Source organism: Diadema setosum, chromosome 15, assembly GCF_964275005.1.
Source record: "Diadema setosum chromosome 15, eeDiaSeto1, whole genome shotgun sequence".
Taxonomy (NCBI): Eukaryota; Metazoa; Echinodermata; class Echinoidea; order Diadematoida; family Diadematidae; genus Diadema; species Diadema setosum.
In genome coordinates this window covers 20,064,204-20,084,843 of record NC_092699.1, presented here as the reverse complement: position 1 = coordinate 20,084,843, position 20,640 = coordinate 20,064,204, and the positions used below count along the sequence as shown (strand labels likewise).

The 20,640-nt window shown below is 36.1% G+C and overlaps 1 protein-coding gene across 1 annotated transcript in view; it reads right to left on the bottom strand.

The window, feature by feature from the left end:
- LOC140239062 (tyrosine-protein phosphatase non-receptor type 11-like) overlaps positions 1-20,640 on the bottom strand; it is a 74,268-nt gene that overhangs the window by 25,149 nt on the left and 28,479 nt on the right. Inside the window, exons 2-4 of the mRNA XM_072318958.1 lie at positions 19,412-19,534; positions 4,002-4,196; positions 577-739 (exon numbers count right to left, since the gene is read on the bottom strand). Coding sequence (XP_072175059.1) covers positions 577-739; positions 4,002-4,196; positions 19,412-19,534 — 481 coding nt within the window. The remainder of the gene's footprint in view (positions 1-576; positions 740-4,001; positions 4,197-19,411; positions 19,535-20,640) is intronic.

Below are 20,640 nucleotides of genomic sequence, written 5' to 3'. Positions count from 1 at the left end.
TGAACAATGGCAGAATTGCAGCATTATTCCAGCTTTACTGTCAAGTATGCATGTAGCTTCCTGTAAAGTTGAGTGGTAACCCCATTAAAGGGTGTTTACAGTTCTGGTTGAGGTGAGGATTTAGCTTTTAATGTTTTGCGAGATATTCAGAAACTACTCTATGAGATGTCAAAGAGCATGCAATTCTTAGGGGTATCAAAGTTTATTTGATGAAAATCGGTTTTGAAATGGCTGAGATATCCAAAAACAAGGTGAAACAAAGAGATCCTAATAAAAAGTGTGGCCTGTCGCCTTTTATTATTATCACTCTTTTGGATATCTCAGCTATTTGAAAACAAATTCTCATCAAATAAAAGTTGAATCCTTCTTAAAATTATGTGCTCTTTCATATTTCATAAGAGGTTTCTCATTATCTCACTTAGGAATGTTCAAAACATGAATCCCCACCTCAACCAGTACTGTACAGTCCCTTTAATCCTCACCCCTAAATACATAAAAAGTGTTAACAAAAATGATAAGCAGCGACACATTTGTGGCACATCCAGCTGATAAGCAGGAAGAGTAAAGATAACCCACCTGACAGCGGATCATGACGTGTGTCACCTTGTCCTCTGTCCTCACTGACAGGACGTAGTCACCTGGCTTGCTGTGGCTCTCTCGTACTAGATAGCTGCCGTTCTTCCCTTTCTCTGTCAAAGACTTCTCTGCTTCACGTCCAGTAATGTGACCATGGAACCATCTTGCAAAAGAAAGAACATGAGGGAAACACTACGATCTAAAAGACAAAATTGAGGTTCCAATCTGACAGTCATAGAAGTCAAATATCACACAACAACAAATGTGACCGGCGACAACGGTTTCAGGCAAAAGTCGAGAATTTTGAAAATTAATTTTTTCACCGAATCACATTGTCCATTTCCTAAGCTTTGCATTCTATTAAACACTTGTATTCTTCGAACCATAAGTGGGCGTAGAAAGCGAAATAAAATGGACTTTTTAAAGGACAAGTTCACCTTCATTAACATAAGGATTGAGAGAATGCAGCAATATTAGTAGAACACATCAGTGAAAGTTTGAGGAAAATTGGACAATCGATGCAAAAGTTATGAATTTTTAAAACTTTTGGGTTGGAACCGCTGGATGAGGAGACTACTAAGGCTCGTGATGTCATATGAGTACAACAGTATAAAGAAAATGTAAAGAAAATTCAACATATTTTCACTTTTTTCGCATAATAAAAGAGCACCTGACCTGCTTCTTTCTACAGGCAATGGGAATAATATTACCCATTTATATCAGTAACGAGTCAAGGGAATGTGTACTTTTTTCAAAAGATGAAATTTTGTGAAATTCTCTTTATATTTTCCTATATTGTTGTACGCATATGACATCATACATTGCAGTAGTCTTCTCATCCAGTGGTGACTGCACAAAAACTTCAAAAATTCATAACTTTTGAACGGATTGTACGATTTTCCTCAAAATTTCAATGATGTGTTCTACTAATATTGCTACATTCTCTCAATCCTAAATGTTTATGAAGGTGAACTTGTCCTTAAGTTGTTAGCCTGACAAAATTGCGAGAAAACGGGCTTTGAAGATTCACCTCTTTCTCAAAGACAATGTCTGAGCGGCGATGTGAGGTGAGAATCACCCATCCGTACGATGGTGCCAATCGATGTTAAGCTCCGCCTCTAGCAACCACATCGCCTTCTGATTGGCTCACTGAGAGAGTCAAATTTCCCGCGCACCTTCCTCGGAGCTCAGCGTATGGAGCCGAAAAACAATGCGTTTCGCTTGGCTTTGTTTACCAGTACGTCTTTCAAGATGGCGGATACGATAATGGCAAGCTTGATGGTGTACATGTGTATGGTACACGCATTATGCAATGGCATCCACACGCCATGACCGTGTGCATGTAACACCAACAGGAGCAGGTGGCAAATCCACACATTTTAAATCGCATTTTCATTGTAGACGATTTGTCTTTATCATTGGCGACCCTTTTGAAGGCAGAAAATTACTAGAGCTGGCAAGAGTTACGCTTCCTGTATGTTTTGTTTTACAAGCATATGTGCATATGTTGCTTTGTTCGGTGATGTTTATTACATTAAAACGAATAAACAAACACGACTCATTGGTTTGGTGCAATCTGGACGTGTAGTGTTTGAATATAATTGGTCATATGTGACCTCTCCTTTCCTCTCGTCTACCTTCCCTCGAGTCAGCCTGCTGTCATAATTTTTACTACATATAGATACATTTGAGAATATTAGTTTTCTTTTCACACGATTACAGTATGTATGTCAAGCTACAAGTGACAGGTGAGTTTCCGATAGCATGATGCACAATTTGTGTAGTGATTTGTGACTCTGATGTGATCAAACCATGTTCCCCATGCATCTGTTTTCACATTGGAAGTTAGCGCTGCTGTTCACTTTTTGCTTCACTTCCGTTGTCGAACATTGCGGTAGAATAGCTCGGATAGAAAGCCAAACGAAGAGCACGAACTACAGAGCGAGCGTATCTATTATAGCAAGAACAATGGAGCATGTAATCATGCACGCGTGGACAAAGCATTCCCGAAACGCTGCAACTGGTGTCTCCGAAAGCCAAACTATGTAAATATGTGCGATGCACCAGCCAATCGCTTGCGAGACCTTGTGCCATAGCAACACTGGGGATATTGGCGCGGCGTTCGAAAGAAGCTCGAAACTGACGGGTGCGATCCAACATAGGGTGCTTAAAATTCCATTTTCGATAGGAAAAACTTAGTCTTATGCTATGAAATTTAGTGTAGATGTAGAAAACATATCAAAGAATCAATTTCTGCAAAAAAACTAAATCGACAAAAGTAATGGTCAAAATCTTTGTACCCCGCCTAGGAGGGAATTTGCTCTTTCGACTTTTGCCTGAAACCGTTGTCGCGGGTCACAAATTAATAGCAATTACAAAGAAATTTATCAAAATTATCATTAGAAATATTTTCATTTTTTCCAACACAAATAATTGAACACTTCACACACAGGTAACAATCAAAATAAGTATCTCAGAGATACACATTGTCATACACCTAGACTGGGCTACACTTCCACACAGCGTCCACAATATTGTGCACCTACATGCGTACCTTTCACTGAAAGACATTGTACTCACCACCATAGAGCATCTCTTCTCATGATTCATGTTTGTCCATCATTAATATCATGGCACACATGTTTTCATCTGCCATTTGCCACTTATATGCTACTCAGTCCATCAGAATGAAATGCTCAGAGATAAAAGAACCAAAACCAAGCTCCAAGCTTTAGTTACATATGTATAACAGTGTAGCTTAGATCAGTGTGCTTTCAAATGTGCAATCAAGTTATTAGTTTTCAATCAATACACCATACATTGCATTGCCTGACTAGTTTCAAAGCACAGTGGTCTTTTCACCACAAGAGCCACTGAAAATACATTTCAAGGTCTGTCATGAAAGGATGATCTGTTCTCTACCCTACTCAAGGAGATGCTTAACAAAGGCATACATCCTCTTTTTCAATACATGTACTGGCATATAACCCTCTCAGGTTGATACCTCCACCATGCCTCAAAACATGACATTTAATTTCAAATTTATTTACCACAATACATTGGTTCAAGTTGACACCCACATATTCTCTTTTGACAGCTGGCAAACGTGTAAGCAGTTTCACAAGCAAAACAGAGAGCAGACAACCAATACAGAAAATATTACCCAATGATGTGTTCCTTCATCAACATTTTTCACTACAAGTCCTTTTATTTTTGTCTTTTTTTTTTGGGGGGGGGGGGGGGACAGGGAGGGAATGTGTGTGATGCAACACTATTGGCCTCTTGTTCCAGATATTCTCTTCTTTGTACTTTACAACTTATCATGCATACTATTCATTATTTGCATGATAAATCCATGTACAGCTATTCCTTTCTGTTCAGGCACCACAGAGAACTTTTCATATTATTTCCTTGCCATCACTTACCTTTCATTGGTTGGATCTGCACAGTTAAGAGGGTACTTGAGGTCGATGACGTGTCCATTTCGTTCCTTGAGCTGATTCCGCCCCTCGGTGTAGTGCTGCACCAGCTCAGCCAAGGTAGCAAACTTCTCACCCCCATACAGGTCAAAGTAGTCACCTGTGTTTTGAATCTTGATGTGTGTGACCTCCCCATTCCGTCTGAAAAAATGTAGCAAGAGTTGATTGAAAGAAGCGTGAATGTATTAATGCTGTATTATGAACACTGGAATTATGGTAAATGATGCAAATCATACATTTGTAGACAAACCATTATACCATAACAAATACTTGAGGTGCATATAGGATACAAGACAGTTGAGATTTAGCTTGTATAGGATACAAGACAGTTGAGGTTAGCTTTCCTTTGGGGTGGATGCCACAGATACTTCTCTCTGTTTTTATAGTTAGTCAATCAATCAGATACTGTATACGCTATATATTTCGCGTGGGTTTTATTTTCGCGAATTTCGCGAGTCGGGAGCTATTCGCGAAATTAACAACACGCGAAAATATTACCTTCCAAAATGAATCCCTTGCCTTGACGATACGAACATTTTACAGCTTACCGAACAGACCATACTGGCTATTAAGCTTGTTTACGTACATATTATGCATGTCCACGTCTAACTAACGATTACTACATTTAGTATATACACAGCCCAGTCGCTGTGGTAGCATTCGTTGCTAGTAAGTTGAAAATTCACACTTTCTTTGCCACTTCATATTTTCTCTGGTCCCCCATTCGCGAATTTAACCACTCGCGAAAATGTGTGACATCGGCAATTCGCGAAAATTTATGTACGCGAAAATTATAGCGTATACAGTATCTTTAATAATAAGACTGAAAATACTGACATCATAGCATTCTAGTAACGTATACTTCTGGACATTAAACCAAATAACGCTAATCTAAATATTGGTAATGCAGTAATAGTAGCCACATAAAAACAGGTAATAGTGATGGGGTTGCAAGAAACTTCAATTATACACTGCATTCACATCATGGTTCAGCTGGATTTAAAGGGATCGTATAGCTTTGGTTGAGACCAAACTTCAGGTTTCTAACATTTTTGGTAAGATAATGAGGAACCTCTTATGAAATATGAAGAGCATGTGATTCCAAGAGAAATTCAACATTTATTTGATGAAAATTGGTTTTGAAATGGCCGAGATATCCAAAACAGAGTAATCCTAATGAAAGGTGGGACCCATCTTTTATTACAATCACTTTATTTTACTTTGCTTTTGCATGTCTCAGCAATTCCAAAACTGATTTTCACCAAATAAACTTTGAATCCCTCATAGAATGGTATGCTCTGTACTGTTTCATATGTGTTTTTTTGGTCTCTAGCAAAAAGTTAAAAGCCCAATTCTCATCTCCACCAATAATATACCATCCCTTTAATATGGAGAGCCTAACTCTGCTTGTACAACTTGTAAAATCACTATTAAGTTAAGCTTCGAGTATCATTCATAGGCTATAATTTCTATAATTTTGCCGTTTATTAGGATTAAAATTTTACCTTTAAAAAGTGGTCTACCGACGGGTCTCACGTTTTATACAACATACAATATGTTTGACAGAATGGTCCACTGCAATAAAATCATCATTGGCAAACACCATGCCACACATATTAATCTATGGTTTAAAAGGATGTATCAAAATTTAACCACAGTAACCAGAGTGACCACAAAGAAATCAAATCTCCACACCTGCACCATCACCTTGGCACAGACATGTAAGGAAGTGTGACTCCAATGAGTTATGTGGTCATGTCAATTTCTGTGGTTCTACAGGTAAACTTGTTACATTTACTAAGTACTAGGAAACGCACTGGAAATTATAGGATTCAGTATCAATGCACATAATTATCTCACCAATGAATAAGGCTATTGCCACATATATGTACATGTACTTCAGCATTGCTGGTACTATCTTATAACAGTATCTGTTTGGTGCAAAGACCACTGCTCTACAGGATATGAGTAATTCCTCTCTGTGATTATTTGACCTCATTGCATTGGGCTGCCCTTTCCTCTTGACATTCATGTTATTCCAAAACTTGCAACCCTCTCTCTCTCTCTCTCTCTAAACAACAACAACATCAACAACAACAACAGCAGCAGCAGCAGCAGCAGCAGCAACAACAACAACAACAAATAAACTTTCACATGCAAAGACTGAAAACATCTGGAGGCAGATATGGTGCTATATCAGTTTCACCAAAAAAAAAAAAAAGGAAAAAAACAAAAACAAAGTATGGATGGATTAATTCTGCACTTTTTGTTGTTGCTTATATACCGAAATTCCACATCATATGCAAGAGTGCTTCAACGAATCTAGTGAAATCAGAGGAACATATTGGTACAGGTTCTATTAAAATTGGAACTAGAATAAAAGAGTCATGGCATTTTAAGTTTCCATGCTGTGATACAAGCAGGATTCACACTGACGCAAATTGAATAGCAGGATACACATCTAGAGCTTTATATTGCTATCCAAATGTAGAGATTTTGCCTGTGTGGACATAAAAATCCCACTAAATAGTGCAATCGGTATTGTGATCCAAATCCCCAAAAATCTAGAGGTTTTTTTTTTTGAATTATTGTGATAATTTAAGAAATAGTGCAATAATTCACATGGCAGCATGTGTGTGAATGCTGGAGCAAAAAAATCTTGAGAACAAGATATGTGATGAAAATGATTTTACTCTATTTCAATTTGAACATGGCATAGAATTGCACTTTAAGTGAGAATTATTCTATTGCCAAGTCATGGAAACAAGGAAATATAGATGCACCTCTTGCTTCCTGCTATGAAGAGAAACAAGTTTTGCTTCAAGATATTTTTCACAGATCACTCACACCAAGGGATACATAAAACTATAGATGGAGAGTAAATGTCCCCAAGATTTGTAAGTATAGACACTTAACATCAAAGTAGTATAGGAAACTGAAATCACATTTTGTTTTGCTTTATTTTCCCACGATGGTGATATTTAATGTATGTACTTCCTTGTCTTGCACTCTTGCACTGCTTCAGTTGTAGCAGGTACAACAAGGTACAGTGGGATCAAGGCATTCTTAATTAAGTCAGTTAATGAATTTCTTATTTGAGGAGCCAAGCTAATTTGATATGTAATTACTTGAGTTTAGAGGTCTATGCTGATGGGATGACAAGGGGCTTAGGAGGTGAATTTTTCATGTATAACCATGCGCTTACAAATTATGATTAAATGCCTGAATTACTTGCCTGACAACTAATGCTCACCGTGTATGACATCTCACTGAAAGAACCTGTAGCCCAAACAGGTTATAGCTCTAGTGTATGAATTACATAGTATCTAGTATTCATATTTGGGTGAACTCAGCAAAATGATAAAGTTTACTGAAAATTTACACAGGTTTTGGTGATAATGTTCATCAAGCGAAAACAAGAATTAATGAATTGTGTGAGCAAGTTCTTTGAACCAAATTAATTCCTAAAACTGGTGAATGTAATTTGAATTGTACATAATTAATAGCATAGAACTAAGAAGGGAAACATATTTTTGAATAGAATGTCCATATCAATTCAAGTATGTATAACAATCATACAGTTTTACATGCATGGCTTCTACTATGAAATAGCAGGCAATATGTGAGCTTTTTTGGACAACCAAGACTGAAATTTGCAGACTCTAATGTTCATTCCAGATTATGCTATGAAATTATGCCTTGATGAGACCATAGCAGTGTAAAATGTTCAATCCAGTAAGTGTAACACTCCACTGAATTGTGAGTCACCAATTTTTTGAAGGGAGTCTGGTTCATATTCCTGGGTATCGTTAGTCAGGTATCTAATTTCGGCAGAAAGTGGTGAACAAGGGAAATCCTGGACACATGATATCTCGTGCAGCTGACTGGCCTGGGATGGGATTACTAAATGGCGACCCAGTCTGCTTCTGGCTTTGGGCTAGTTTGGCTTTATGTCATGTCTTCTTTTGGGACATTCAATGAATACGGAAAAAGACAAAAACTCTGATTTAAAAAGAAAGGAAGAAAGAAAACTGCCTTTGACTGTGGGACAGAATTACTGAGATCAACCCACTGATTTCAATGGAAAGATTTTATTTCTGCACCATACTATACTATTCCTATTGTGAATGTGGCATGCACTGTCTAATATTTGTCTTAGCACTGACTGTATTTAGTACTATGTCCATTACAGATATACAGTTTATGTTAACTTTATGTTAACAACAGACCAACAGGTACATGTTTTTAGAAAAAATACAACAGGTGATTCACGATACAATGTTGAAATCAGAATGCACCTCATCCTGCATGCAATGTGCCAGATGCTTAAATCATGGACCTACTGCACATGGAAATTCATCGCTCGTTAATCAATTTGTGCACCTGTTTCTGTCAAAAGCATCACAAAAGCATTTTGAACATGCTTTTCTCCTTTGATCCAGTGTTGTCCACTGACAGCCGGTTTAGATAAAAACAAGACGGCGCTTTGAGAAATCTAAAAACTACATGCACAGAAGATAATAACTCTCTTAAATCAAGAAAATTGCATACATTTATGTGCAGTTGGAGTGTGTATTACGAAATCACCGCTAAAGCCATTTCAATTGCGAAATACAAGTACTTTACAAGAAAAAGCAAATAATTAGGCAGGTTGACTGTGCTTTGTAATCTATTTTTTCCCCATCTGTTGCACATTGTTTCAGAGTAAACATGGACAATAACAGTAAATGACATGCTTGTCTTGCCATTCAGGGGTGTTACATTCGTGGCCGCAAGTGTCCGCTTCAGTAATTACCAATTTTGCGACAAAAAATTTGTCCTTGCTCCCTATCATTGGTGTCTATACAAAGGCAGTTGAGTCTGAAAAAAGCCCCTTAGCCAAATAGGACCGAAATGAGGGAAACGGTTCTTTTGTCAGTGATGATGCGTGATTACACAATCGTCATTGTCCAAACGTCTGAATGTACTCATTAAGATGCACATAATCAGGTGGCAGTGGTGAACATTGGATCAAAGAAAGAACTCTGTTCATAGTCCATATCTGTAGTAGGTCCATGCTTAAATGTATATTATATCCGATACATGAAATCACTGCTTTTTTTTTTTTTTAAAGACATTCATCCATATTGAGCTTCATTCATGCAGATTGTTTGAGCATATCAATCTATTCAAATCAAGGGATTAAAAAATCAAAACACGTTGATTTAGCCATTTGCATTGAATATTTCATTTACAAAATGCGTTTCAGAAGTGTACACATGTGGATGTAAAAACTCAACGATTTAACTGAAAATCCTACAACATACTTGAGATACATATAAGTATACCCATATTGGGGTAATCAGTAGGTTTCAGTAACGCCATATCAGTACATCATCCTATGTGTCATCAAACAGAAACCTCTGCTGGGTGTATTAGACAGAAATGTATGCTATTTGATCTCAAAACACTGTTTTTGATTTTGTCTCATTGTTACTATAAAAGATATTACCTGGTACTTCTTTTAAGTCTGATGACTATTATGTGCTATATTTTGAATGGAATGATATTCATTGATAACATGATACTTGATTTTTGAGGATGCAACTATAGATATGGCTTTATACAATTATTTCAAGCTTTTATTTTTCATGTCATGCAATATTTTGTACACATGTGGGCAGAAAGCACACACTCTTATCATGAGTTATGTCACAGTCAGATGAATGACATCATATTGTCAGCTTCTCATTTTTCTGAAACTTGCGGATTAATTGCAGTTGAAGTATTAGAGATTCCTTTCAATCATTTGCCCCGTTTGCAAAATAGCTTTTCAGGACTGATGCCTTAACTCACCATGCCTCCACTGAAATTAATTGGTCTTGCTGAAAGATCTTGGGGACACTCACCCTTTAAAGTCAGAGTGCCTTGCCTGAATCCCATTAAGGCCTTCCCAGTAATCTTACATGCACTATGCCAGCAGTATAATTTGATACAGACAGCCCCTGTATGTCTGCAGGGATTTATCATGGTCCATTACAGTATACAGTACACCCTACATGAGTTTCATTAATTTCACATGGGATTGGGTTCTACTCAGCTTCAAAGAGATAAAGAGGATAACATATTCCCTAATAAGATACAGAAATATACCCATTATCCAGTTTTGTCTTTAGTGGAGGAATAATTAAATACCTTAAGTATGCCAGACAAGAATACAACATAGATTTAACACTCATAATACATACATGTAGTATACAAAAAGGTAAAGCCTTGCAATTTTCTATGCAGTAGCAATACACAACACTTACTCTGACAATAACAATAATTGCATTAATGTCACTTTTAAATTACACAAGACTTTTTGATCTATTTCTAAGCCCCAAAACAGTTTCAATGTATAGCCAGTTTTTGTTTTTTTGCTTTGAGGAAAATCATTTCATTTTGTTCCAAACAGTTTGTTTTGCAAATTTCTGTATGTTTGGGATGATGCACACATGTACGAAAAAAAAAAATAACCTATCAATAATGCTAAAGGTAGTAGAGATGATGCTTACAAAGGTTATATTTTATACAAAAAACTAGAAATGTCGCTATGGCGACTGGTATGCCTCCGCCATAATGCATGATTCTCCTAATAGGTCTATAGTACATGTGGACAATGTGTGATTACATTTTCACAAAATTGGCAAAAATATTAAAATGACAAGTTTGTCACAAATGTGTTGAATGTTCACCTTCCTTGACCCAGGTTTAATTGGATGAATAGGAGAGCATGTATCACTTGGGGATTTAAGGACTTTAACTTGACTTTGACCCATTCATAAGTTTATGCACTGAGCAATTTTCCAGGTATGGAGAAAAAGTGCAATATCTGTATTGAATATTTATTTATTTATTTATTTATTTATTTCAACATATTTTGACACGATATCAAGATCAGCAAGTGAATGCTGTTTTACATCAAGGTCCTGTACAATCCAACTATATAAATATAAAAATCATGTTACATAAATATAAGCATAAAAACCACTACAAACAAGCAATCAGAGCTGAAAGGAGCAATACGTCCAATTGAAATCAGTAGTAACCAGATCTATGTATGATATAACGAAACAATATGATAAAAAAGGATATATTAAAACAGTGAATAAAATGATGCAAGATTATATACAAAATCAAACCATTTGGTGTACAAAAGGAATGTAAAAACTCTGCCAGAAAGGACTTGAATCAACAAGCCCACGATCATAAAAAGCAGATAGACATTCTATGTAAAAATCTACACTAATAAATAGATTACATGCAATCTGGCAGTCATGCCCATTTAACCTAAACAGTCGAATGCATGTGGGTAATTCAATGAAGTTGGGGCACAAAGTGTTACATTTTAGCATAACTCAATACTAATTATGCTATACATATATTGTTTATAGGCTTTACATTTGTATTGAGACCATACATTTTCCTGGAAATTTTGTGCCATTCAGACTCAATTTTGATGAAGTTATTAAAACAATATGTAACGGTGTCCTGTAGCATCGTGATAGTTAAAATCTGGTCCTAAAAGACAAATTAATGCAGTTAGCTTTTAAAAATTTGATATAATATGCATAATTACTAGATTAGTCAAATAGCTAAATATCTTAACTCTCCTTTCAAGTTTTACTTTTACAAGGAAATTACACAATGTGTCACTATGCTACGCGGTGTCCACCAAATGTAACAAAAAAGGACACCGCTTAGCATCGTGATACATTTTGTAATTTTCTTTTAAAATTAAAACTGTGTACAGGAAATTTGAGATATTTAGCTATCTCATTCATATCTTGTAAATGCATATTGCATCAAATTTTGGTCAAGCTAATTGCCATAATTTGTCTCTTAGGACCAAATTTTAAAATATCACGATGCTACATGGACACGTCACGATGCTACAGGACACTGTTACATATTGTTCAATACCTTCATCAAAATTGAGTCTGAATGGCACAAAATTTCCAGGAAAATGTGTGGCCTCAATGCAAATGTAAAGCCTACAAACAATAAATGTACAGCATAATTAATATTGAGTTATGCTGAAATGTATTTTTTTTAATATCACGATGCTACATGGACACTGCCCCAACTTTATGGAATTACCCATGTATACTCATAACACACATTCAAGGATTCACACACCCATAATTTGCACCAGGCAAGTTTGGGTAACACAGTGTGACAAAAAATAATATGGTACATATTATGTAAAAACAGGGCGTTTGATAAAATCAGTGAAAATACATTTTCTTATATAACAATTTAAAAGCTGATAATGACTTTGAATTCTTTAAAACATTTGGTAGTGAGTTCCATACCTTTCCTCCTGCATATCTAAAGCAGCTTTTAAAACACTCTACATTCGGTTTAGGTCGTACCACATTCAAAGAATCAACTGCTCTTGTATTAAAACCATGCCTGTCAAAAATCACCTCAATATTATTGCACATTCGGGTGGGGGCAAGTCCATGGATGCATTTATACATGAGCGTTGACAAAAAATAATTCCTTCTATTTTCAAATGCTTGTAAATTCAAAACCTTGATAATGTCATTCCCATTTGCAGTTTCGTAATCAAAATTTGATGTGATAATTCGTGCTGCCCTCTTTTGTAATCGATAAAGAATATTTCTATTTTTAACAGAGCAACTTCCCCAAACGGAGCATGAATAATCAATACACGGTTGAATAACTGCAGTATACAAAAGTTTAAGTGAATCTTTATCCAACCATTAGCTCATTTTGCGTAACATAAATAATTTCATAGAAATAGATTTGGCTAGATTTTGTACGTGTACATCCCACTGAAGATGGTCGTCTATTATAACACCCAAATACCGAAAATCATGAACCTGTTCAATCCTTTTTCCATCAAGAAAAATGTTCAAACTTTTGGAGCACGGTGGACTTAATAACATTACCTTAGTCTTATCTAAGTTAATACTTAATCTGTTTCTCTTGTACCATCTATATATTGAGTTCAGATCATTTTGCAACATTGATGTAACTCTATCAGTATCTTTATGTGAACAATAAATTACTACATCAACTGTGAATACATTACAGGAACATAAATATACAGATTCTGAAATATCATTAATAAATATGAGGAAAAGTATAGGCCCAAGTACACTCCCTTGTGGTACCCCTGTCATGATACTTTTGGATGTTGAGAGATGGCCATGGCAAAAAAACATTTTGACTCCTACCAGTTAAATAATCAGAAAACCATTCTAATTGTTTGCCCTTGATGCCATAACATTCCAGCTTATGCAATAATAACGTATGATCAATTGAATCAAAACACTTAGAAATATCTAGAAAACATGCAGCAACTACTTCATGATCGTTAAAGACTCCAACCAATCATCAACAGCTCGATGGAGATAAGTATTAGTTGAGTGATGGGGCAAGAATGCGGCTTGATCTATGTTAATCAAATCATTTTGCTGAAGATATGCCAATAACTGATCTTTAATCTGCTTTTCAAAGATTTTTGATACATGACAAGCGACAGAAATTGGTCTATGATTTGAAGGATCATTTTTACTTCCTTTGCCCTTGTATATAGGCATCGTTTTAGCCCTTTTCCAATCAGTGGGAACAATGCCATCAGTCAAACTCTTATTATATATAATATAAAGTGTTTCAGAAATGATAGGAGCAGCTATACATAACAACTTAGAATCAAAATTCAGAATGTCAAGGTTGCTATCTTTACCAAGATTTATGAGAGAATTACGAATGCTATCAACAGAAACACAATCAAAAATAAACTCATACATTCAGAATGATTCCATTGAAAAGTACTTTTACCACCTTCTACTATTTGTTTACCGACATTAACAAAATATTCATTCAATTTATCAGCAGTCAATTCCATCGGAACGTTATCTTCTTTACGTTTTCTACCCGTGACTCTATTCAGTTTTCTCCACACTCTCTTACTGTCATTTTTACATTTATCTAACATAACATTCATATACTTCTTTTTACTAAACTGCGTCTAAGTTTTGTAACACTGTTTCTGACTCTTTGATATTCCTTCTTAAAAAGAGGTTGAGATTCACATTTTTTCTTTAAATAATCTCTTTTATAAATCAGCTTTACAATATCTTTTGTGATCCATGGACAACATCTCTGTTTAACTCTTACATTTTTTAAAGGGGCGTGCTTATCACATACTTATAACTAGATATATCGCTACGGCTACTGATATGCCTCCGCCATAATGCATGGTTCTCCTAATAGGTCTATAGTACAATGTCTTGACAATGTGTGATGACAGTTTCACACAATTGGCAAAATATTAAAATGACAGGTTTGACACAAATGTGCTGAATGTTCACTTTCCTAGAACTAGGTTCAATTGGATGAATGATTAAAATGTCAGAGTGCAGATATTTGGGGAACTGATGATTTTTACTTGACTTTTGACCCTTTTATAAGTTTATGCATTGAGTAATTTTCAAGGTATTGAGAAGAAGTATAATTTCAGTATCAAATGGGAAAATAGCATTATCTAAACCTGGCCTTTGACCTTTGACCTCACAGTTCCAAAGAGAATCACTGTTAGGTTGAACATGCATAAATATGTAAGTTTCATGATGATACCTTGAGTTACTTTCGAGATATGGAGGAAAAAGTGCAATTCAGCACTTTCACTTGACCTTTGACCTTTTGGCAAGAAACTTCCCCAAAAATATATATTGGGTAATACATGCCATATATCAAGTTAAAAAAAAAAAAACCTTCAGGCATATTGCATTTTAAGGAAAGTAGTGATATTTTGAGGAGTTGACCTTGACCTTTGACCCCCTGACCATTGACCCATGACCCCCAACTTCCCTAGATAATCACTGCCCATCGGTACAAGCATATATACTAAGTTCCATGAAGATACCTTGAACCATTTGCGAGATATGGAGAAAAACATGAAATTTCAATTTTTTTTTCACAAAATAACCTGTGACCTTTGACCTTTGACCCTGTGACCCTAAAATCCACACAAAGTATTATCCCCCAAGGATATACCCTCATACCAAGTTTGATGTAAAACCACCACACGGTTCTTGAGATATCAACAAAAACAAAACGGGACGGACGGACGGACGGACGGACGGACGACCCGAAAACATAATGCCTCCAGCCACTTCGTTGCGGAGGCATAAAAATATAGTTTTCTATTTTATCCATTTTTCATTTACTCCTTCCGCCTCATCCGTGAAATCATTCATTGAAAAAACTCTCTTAAGATCATCCAAAGAGCTAATCTCATCAAACGCTTTAAAATCACGGAAGACAATTTCTTTATGTTTCCTATTAGTACTTATCCTCATGTCAACATATATATAAGATAATGATCGCTGATTGAAATCTTAGCTACATAACAGACAGTATGTTTACGAGGGAAACTGGTAAGTATATGATCTAAACACTTTGATGATTTATCTGTTTAACCCTCGTCGGCTTGTGAACAATTTGTGTTAAACAAAAACAGATTTTCAGGATTTTCAATCAAATTGATAGGATCATTACACAAATTTTCATCAAACTTATAGTCATAATTCAAATCTCCCAAAATCACATTCTCTTTATTTTCATCTGTTATTTTCTCAAGAATATCCAAAAAACAATAAAAATACAACCAACCTATCTGCATTAGGTGGTCTATATATACAACCAACGATTAAATTTTCCATCCTAGTTTGTAACAATTCGATCCATACAGCTTCCAGAGAATCTGAAAAAAGGTCCTGCCTTATAATAAAAGATAGCGTTTTATGAATGTCTAAACTCCTCCACCACGCCTTTTTTCTACTCTATCTTTGCGTACAAGTACATAATCATCAATTGATATCAAATCATCACTAATCAATTCGTGAAGCCATGTTTCATATTTATAAACATAATAAATCAAAGTGAATCCTGTTCAGTAATAATCGAATTTCATCAATCTTATCAACAAGACTCCTGACATTAAGATGAGCGATTTTGAAACCTTTAACACAAGATAATATAGAAGAACATTTCGAATACTCATTTCTTGGCAAAACATTAGTAGGAGGGTTTACTGAGCTTACTTCTGTGTCTTTGGCACACTCTTTGTGGCCAGCTACCTAATAGGGGCAAACTTTTGCTTTGTGACCGTATTGAGAGCAACGTCTGCATTGAAGTTGGATACCATGATGGCATGATCGCGCCCGATGATTAGGCTCACCACACAGGTCGCAGACGTTGGGATAGGGGGACATAGCATTATAATTTGTTCCGCGAACTACTGAAGCAAAGGATGGACGTAACATGGGTTGAGGCGTGATGGTGGGGGGTATTCCATAGTGTGAAGGATGAGTGAACTGGGTATATCGGCACAGGCACATGAACCTATGGTTTTATTTACATGTTTGGGCTTCGGATGGGTCAAAGTTGCGGTATGGAAAGTTTGAAGAAAATGACATGGACTTCACATTAACTGAGGAACGTCCATAAGTGAATAGAGCAAAAACAGTAGAATACATCAATGAAAGTTTGAGTAAAATCCAACAATCTGTTCAAAAGTTATGAATTTTTAAAGTTTCTGGGCAGTCAATGCTGGATGAGAAGACTACTACAGAGAGTGATGTCACGTGCATAATGATATAAAGGAAGTAGTCTTGTATGAAGAGAATACCATAAAATTTCATTTTTTGAAGAAAGTGCACATTTCCTGGACTTGTCACTGTCTTTGAATATGCTAAGAGTGGTATTATTCCCACTGCTTTCTGAAAGAGGTAACTCAAGTGCTCTTCTATTATGCAAGAAAAGTGAAAATATGTGAATTTTTTTTTCCCGACATGTTTGTTAATTTACAGATCAGCAGTTGCGATCTTAACAAATTTTCATTTGTAGAGGGAGACAAACTGAAGAAACTCAAACCTGAGCCTATGTGAAACTTCTTCATATTTTCTTTAACTCTTTCTACATATGACATCATAAATTGTAGAAGTCTTGCTATCCAGCAATAGCGGCACTGAAACTTCAAAAATGTATTGTCTGATTGATGTGGTCTACTACTGTACTAGTGCTGCATTCACTGAAGGTGAACTTGTCCTTTTTAATGTTCAATAATGTTTGGTACTGTAATCAAAGAGAGAGAGAAAAAAAAGACAACAAAACATCAGGGCCATAGGGGTAAGAATCATACATTTTCTTGGTAACCCAAGGTACAGTGCTAAAGAAGAAGAAGAAGAAAAAAAAACAAAACACACCATATAATTCAATATAATGGTGAAATGTTTGGTTGGTAACCCATAACACCAAATACTGTATCACATACTCAAGATTTTATCTCAGTATGAGGCAGCTGTACTGTAGTGTGTTGAAAAAGATATTACATATGACTCATCAGGACTATGGTAGAATGCTGTAAGAGGCAGAAATGGAAATAGAGACACAGCACCAGGAAGTCATCATCCCATCAGAGTCACAAACTCAAAGGTAAGCAGGCTTCCATGATGTACACGCAGGATATTGGGACCCGGCCAAGAAGCATTGTCGTCAAACTCGGTCACAGTGTGCGAACCGGAGTTTGTACCTGGGAAAGCCAGGCAGGTCTTTGTAAAACACAATGGGGGCACTTTTCTGTGAATTGAGAGTGACAGGTAAAGGTCTGCTGCAAAGTCCACACAGTGCCAGTAGAGCACATGCAGACTTCCTGCTACACAAGTAGGGACTCCCCACGGGTTTGCCTAGATTTATTGAATGCACAGAAAAGTCTACAGAGGTTGCACTTCCTGGTTTAGTTGGAGTATAGAAGTATGATATACTATCTCAGAAACAAACACAGAAACAACTCAAGACAGCTAAAGTTAGGTTTGGTTTGCAAATATAAATTATCAGTTGAATACCTTGCAGCAAACACTACACTACTGAGCATTTTACATAAAGCAAGATTCATCTGATAAACTGGCACAAATGAAAGAAGTGATGTCATACAGGAAAGACACGCAATTTCACATCATACATTGTATTCACATTGAAATTAATACAGTCAAATCAGAAAAACAGAATGGCTGAAGTTTCATTTACATCAGGAAGTAATTGAGCTTAAAGGTTCACAAGATATCTTGGAGAGAGTGATATTACACACAGGTGATGCTTTGAACTCAAATCTCTTCTAATCTTTTGTTCACCCAAACATAAACATCATATCTACAGTAAAGAAAAAGCAAACAAACTAAAAAAAAAAAAAAAAAAAAATGGCAACTAACAACCCTTACCACTAAAAATTTACCATTTGTACATTATTGTAGCTCAACTAAATTTAAATGTGGAGCATAAAAGTTATTGTGTATGACTTTAAGTCAAAAACAAAAATTTAGATAGGGTAGGTCAATAGCAGATTTATGTGGCCATGAGATCATCACCATTTTTGTTGCGTGGTTGCTGCTAATATCACTTCTTTTTTTTCTTTACACATGTATAAAATCTTACACTGCCATAACTTTCATATTAGTGGCCTGATTTCAATGAAATCTCAACCACTCTAGACTTCAACTCATACTGGATATACTGAAGTCAATTTGAACATGGTATGGAACTGCACTTAAATGGAAATATGGAGTTCTATACAAAAGGCTTTGAACAAAGGTCATTTTAAAAACAGAATCAGCTGTACAAATACACACATTCAAAATTAAAAGGCATTAATAGTGCATGCTCTATCATGCACTATACTGGATTATAAAACAGGCCGAGGTGAAATAGAACTGCACGAGGGATAATTTAGTATTTGGAGTTCTAGATATAGTCCAGCACTGGTGCATCAATAGAACATGCATAGTAAATATCAAGACCCTTTGATCTATTGATGCATTTGCCGTAGGTCTATAAAGATCTAGACTCTACTACTGATTTTGTGCACACAGAGTATTAACGATATTTAATCGTACACATTGTAGTGCTGGCTGAGCAGACTTACATATAAACTGCATACTTTCTACATTCTGTGCTCTATTCATGCACACATATACCCCCCCCCCCCCCCCCCCCCCGCATAGAAAATTAAAGCACAGACACACTGTAAGTGTTTCAGTAGGCACAACCATGCACTATACTAAAATTTTTGCACATCCTTAAAATATCTATGAAAAAAATCTTGGATTGAGTTTGTACTTCTACATCATCTTCTTTTGTATCATTAAAAAAAAAATAATAATAATCCCCGAGGTTCAACAATTGTTTGATTGCCACCCTACAAATAATCTAACAAACTTACTCCATTTAATGTCATGAAAACCTACAGAATTTTGTCCACAGTAAATTGTCAGCTCGCCCTCCTATGTTCATCGGCTTCTTACCTGACTGAGAGAGTGAAGTCCCCTGGATTGCTCTTGCTGGGGCGGCAAAGGAAACAGCCATCAAAACCATTGTCAAGCAGGAGTCTTTCTGCGTCTATGCCTGAGATGTTGGGATGAAACCATCTGGGCAGGAGATATGAAGAAAAAGATTATTGATCATAGACAATCCACACAGACAAGAGCCCCCAGCTCAAAACTTGCATAGAATAGAACAACATATGCAAATAGCAACTATGTAATATTGTTGCTTTCATCATCACACTTGAGTTTTGCTGACAATGCTGTTGTTATAAAGTGTAAAGATACTTGCAAGTGATGAAAACACTGTGATAAATTGTACTTCTGTGATCATCTCATACACCTTTGTACGTGTACACACCAGACAAACGATTTCAAACATTCCATCTACAAAGGGCCCAATATCTGAATACAACCACAGTATAGTTTGAAATACAGCTTATAAAGATACGAACAAATGACACACTTTCAACCATAGTGCACTTTAACTTTAGGGGAGAACTGAGATTAGCATACATGTACATTTGACATGCATATTTAATTTCAATGATAGAAATAAGAAGGAATAGTGTGTATTTGAATCTATGATTTTTACCTCATTACAACAACAAAAACAAAAGAAATTATCAATACATGAGTACATCCATACTTATACTAACTGAAAGCCAGGTCATCTATTTCTTCCCCTTTATAATTCATCCAGGCCAAAGTAGGCCCTTAGAAATGCAGAAATTGGGTTTCAATATCAGTGACATGTTGCAGTTGTATATTCAAAAGCTTTACATCATGGTCAACAATCCCAAGATTAGCCTTACCTTTAGCACCATTTAATACTTAATCTAGCACCATTTCACTCCTTTAAAACCAATGACCTTACAAAGTTTTCTTGATTTCCTTGTACTGGTATACATGTATCTCTTCATCCATAACTACTACCTCCCAAGCGTATGAACGGCAGAAAGATAACATACAGCTTTTGCTATTTGTATGCACAACAACCAGTTACAGCAGCGAGCCTGCATGAGAAGGAAATGTCTACTGATTATGGCAAAACATGTTCCATAGTCTAGAGAAAAATGCCTTGAGCCTGACACTGACACCAAACAATGGATTCATGTTATCTAAACCTTCTGGTGTCAAAGTCACTGTGATTTCAGATTACAGTAGTTTTGTACATCAGGCAAGAACTGACCTGTACTAAAAAGCAGTTG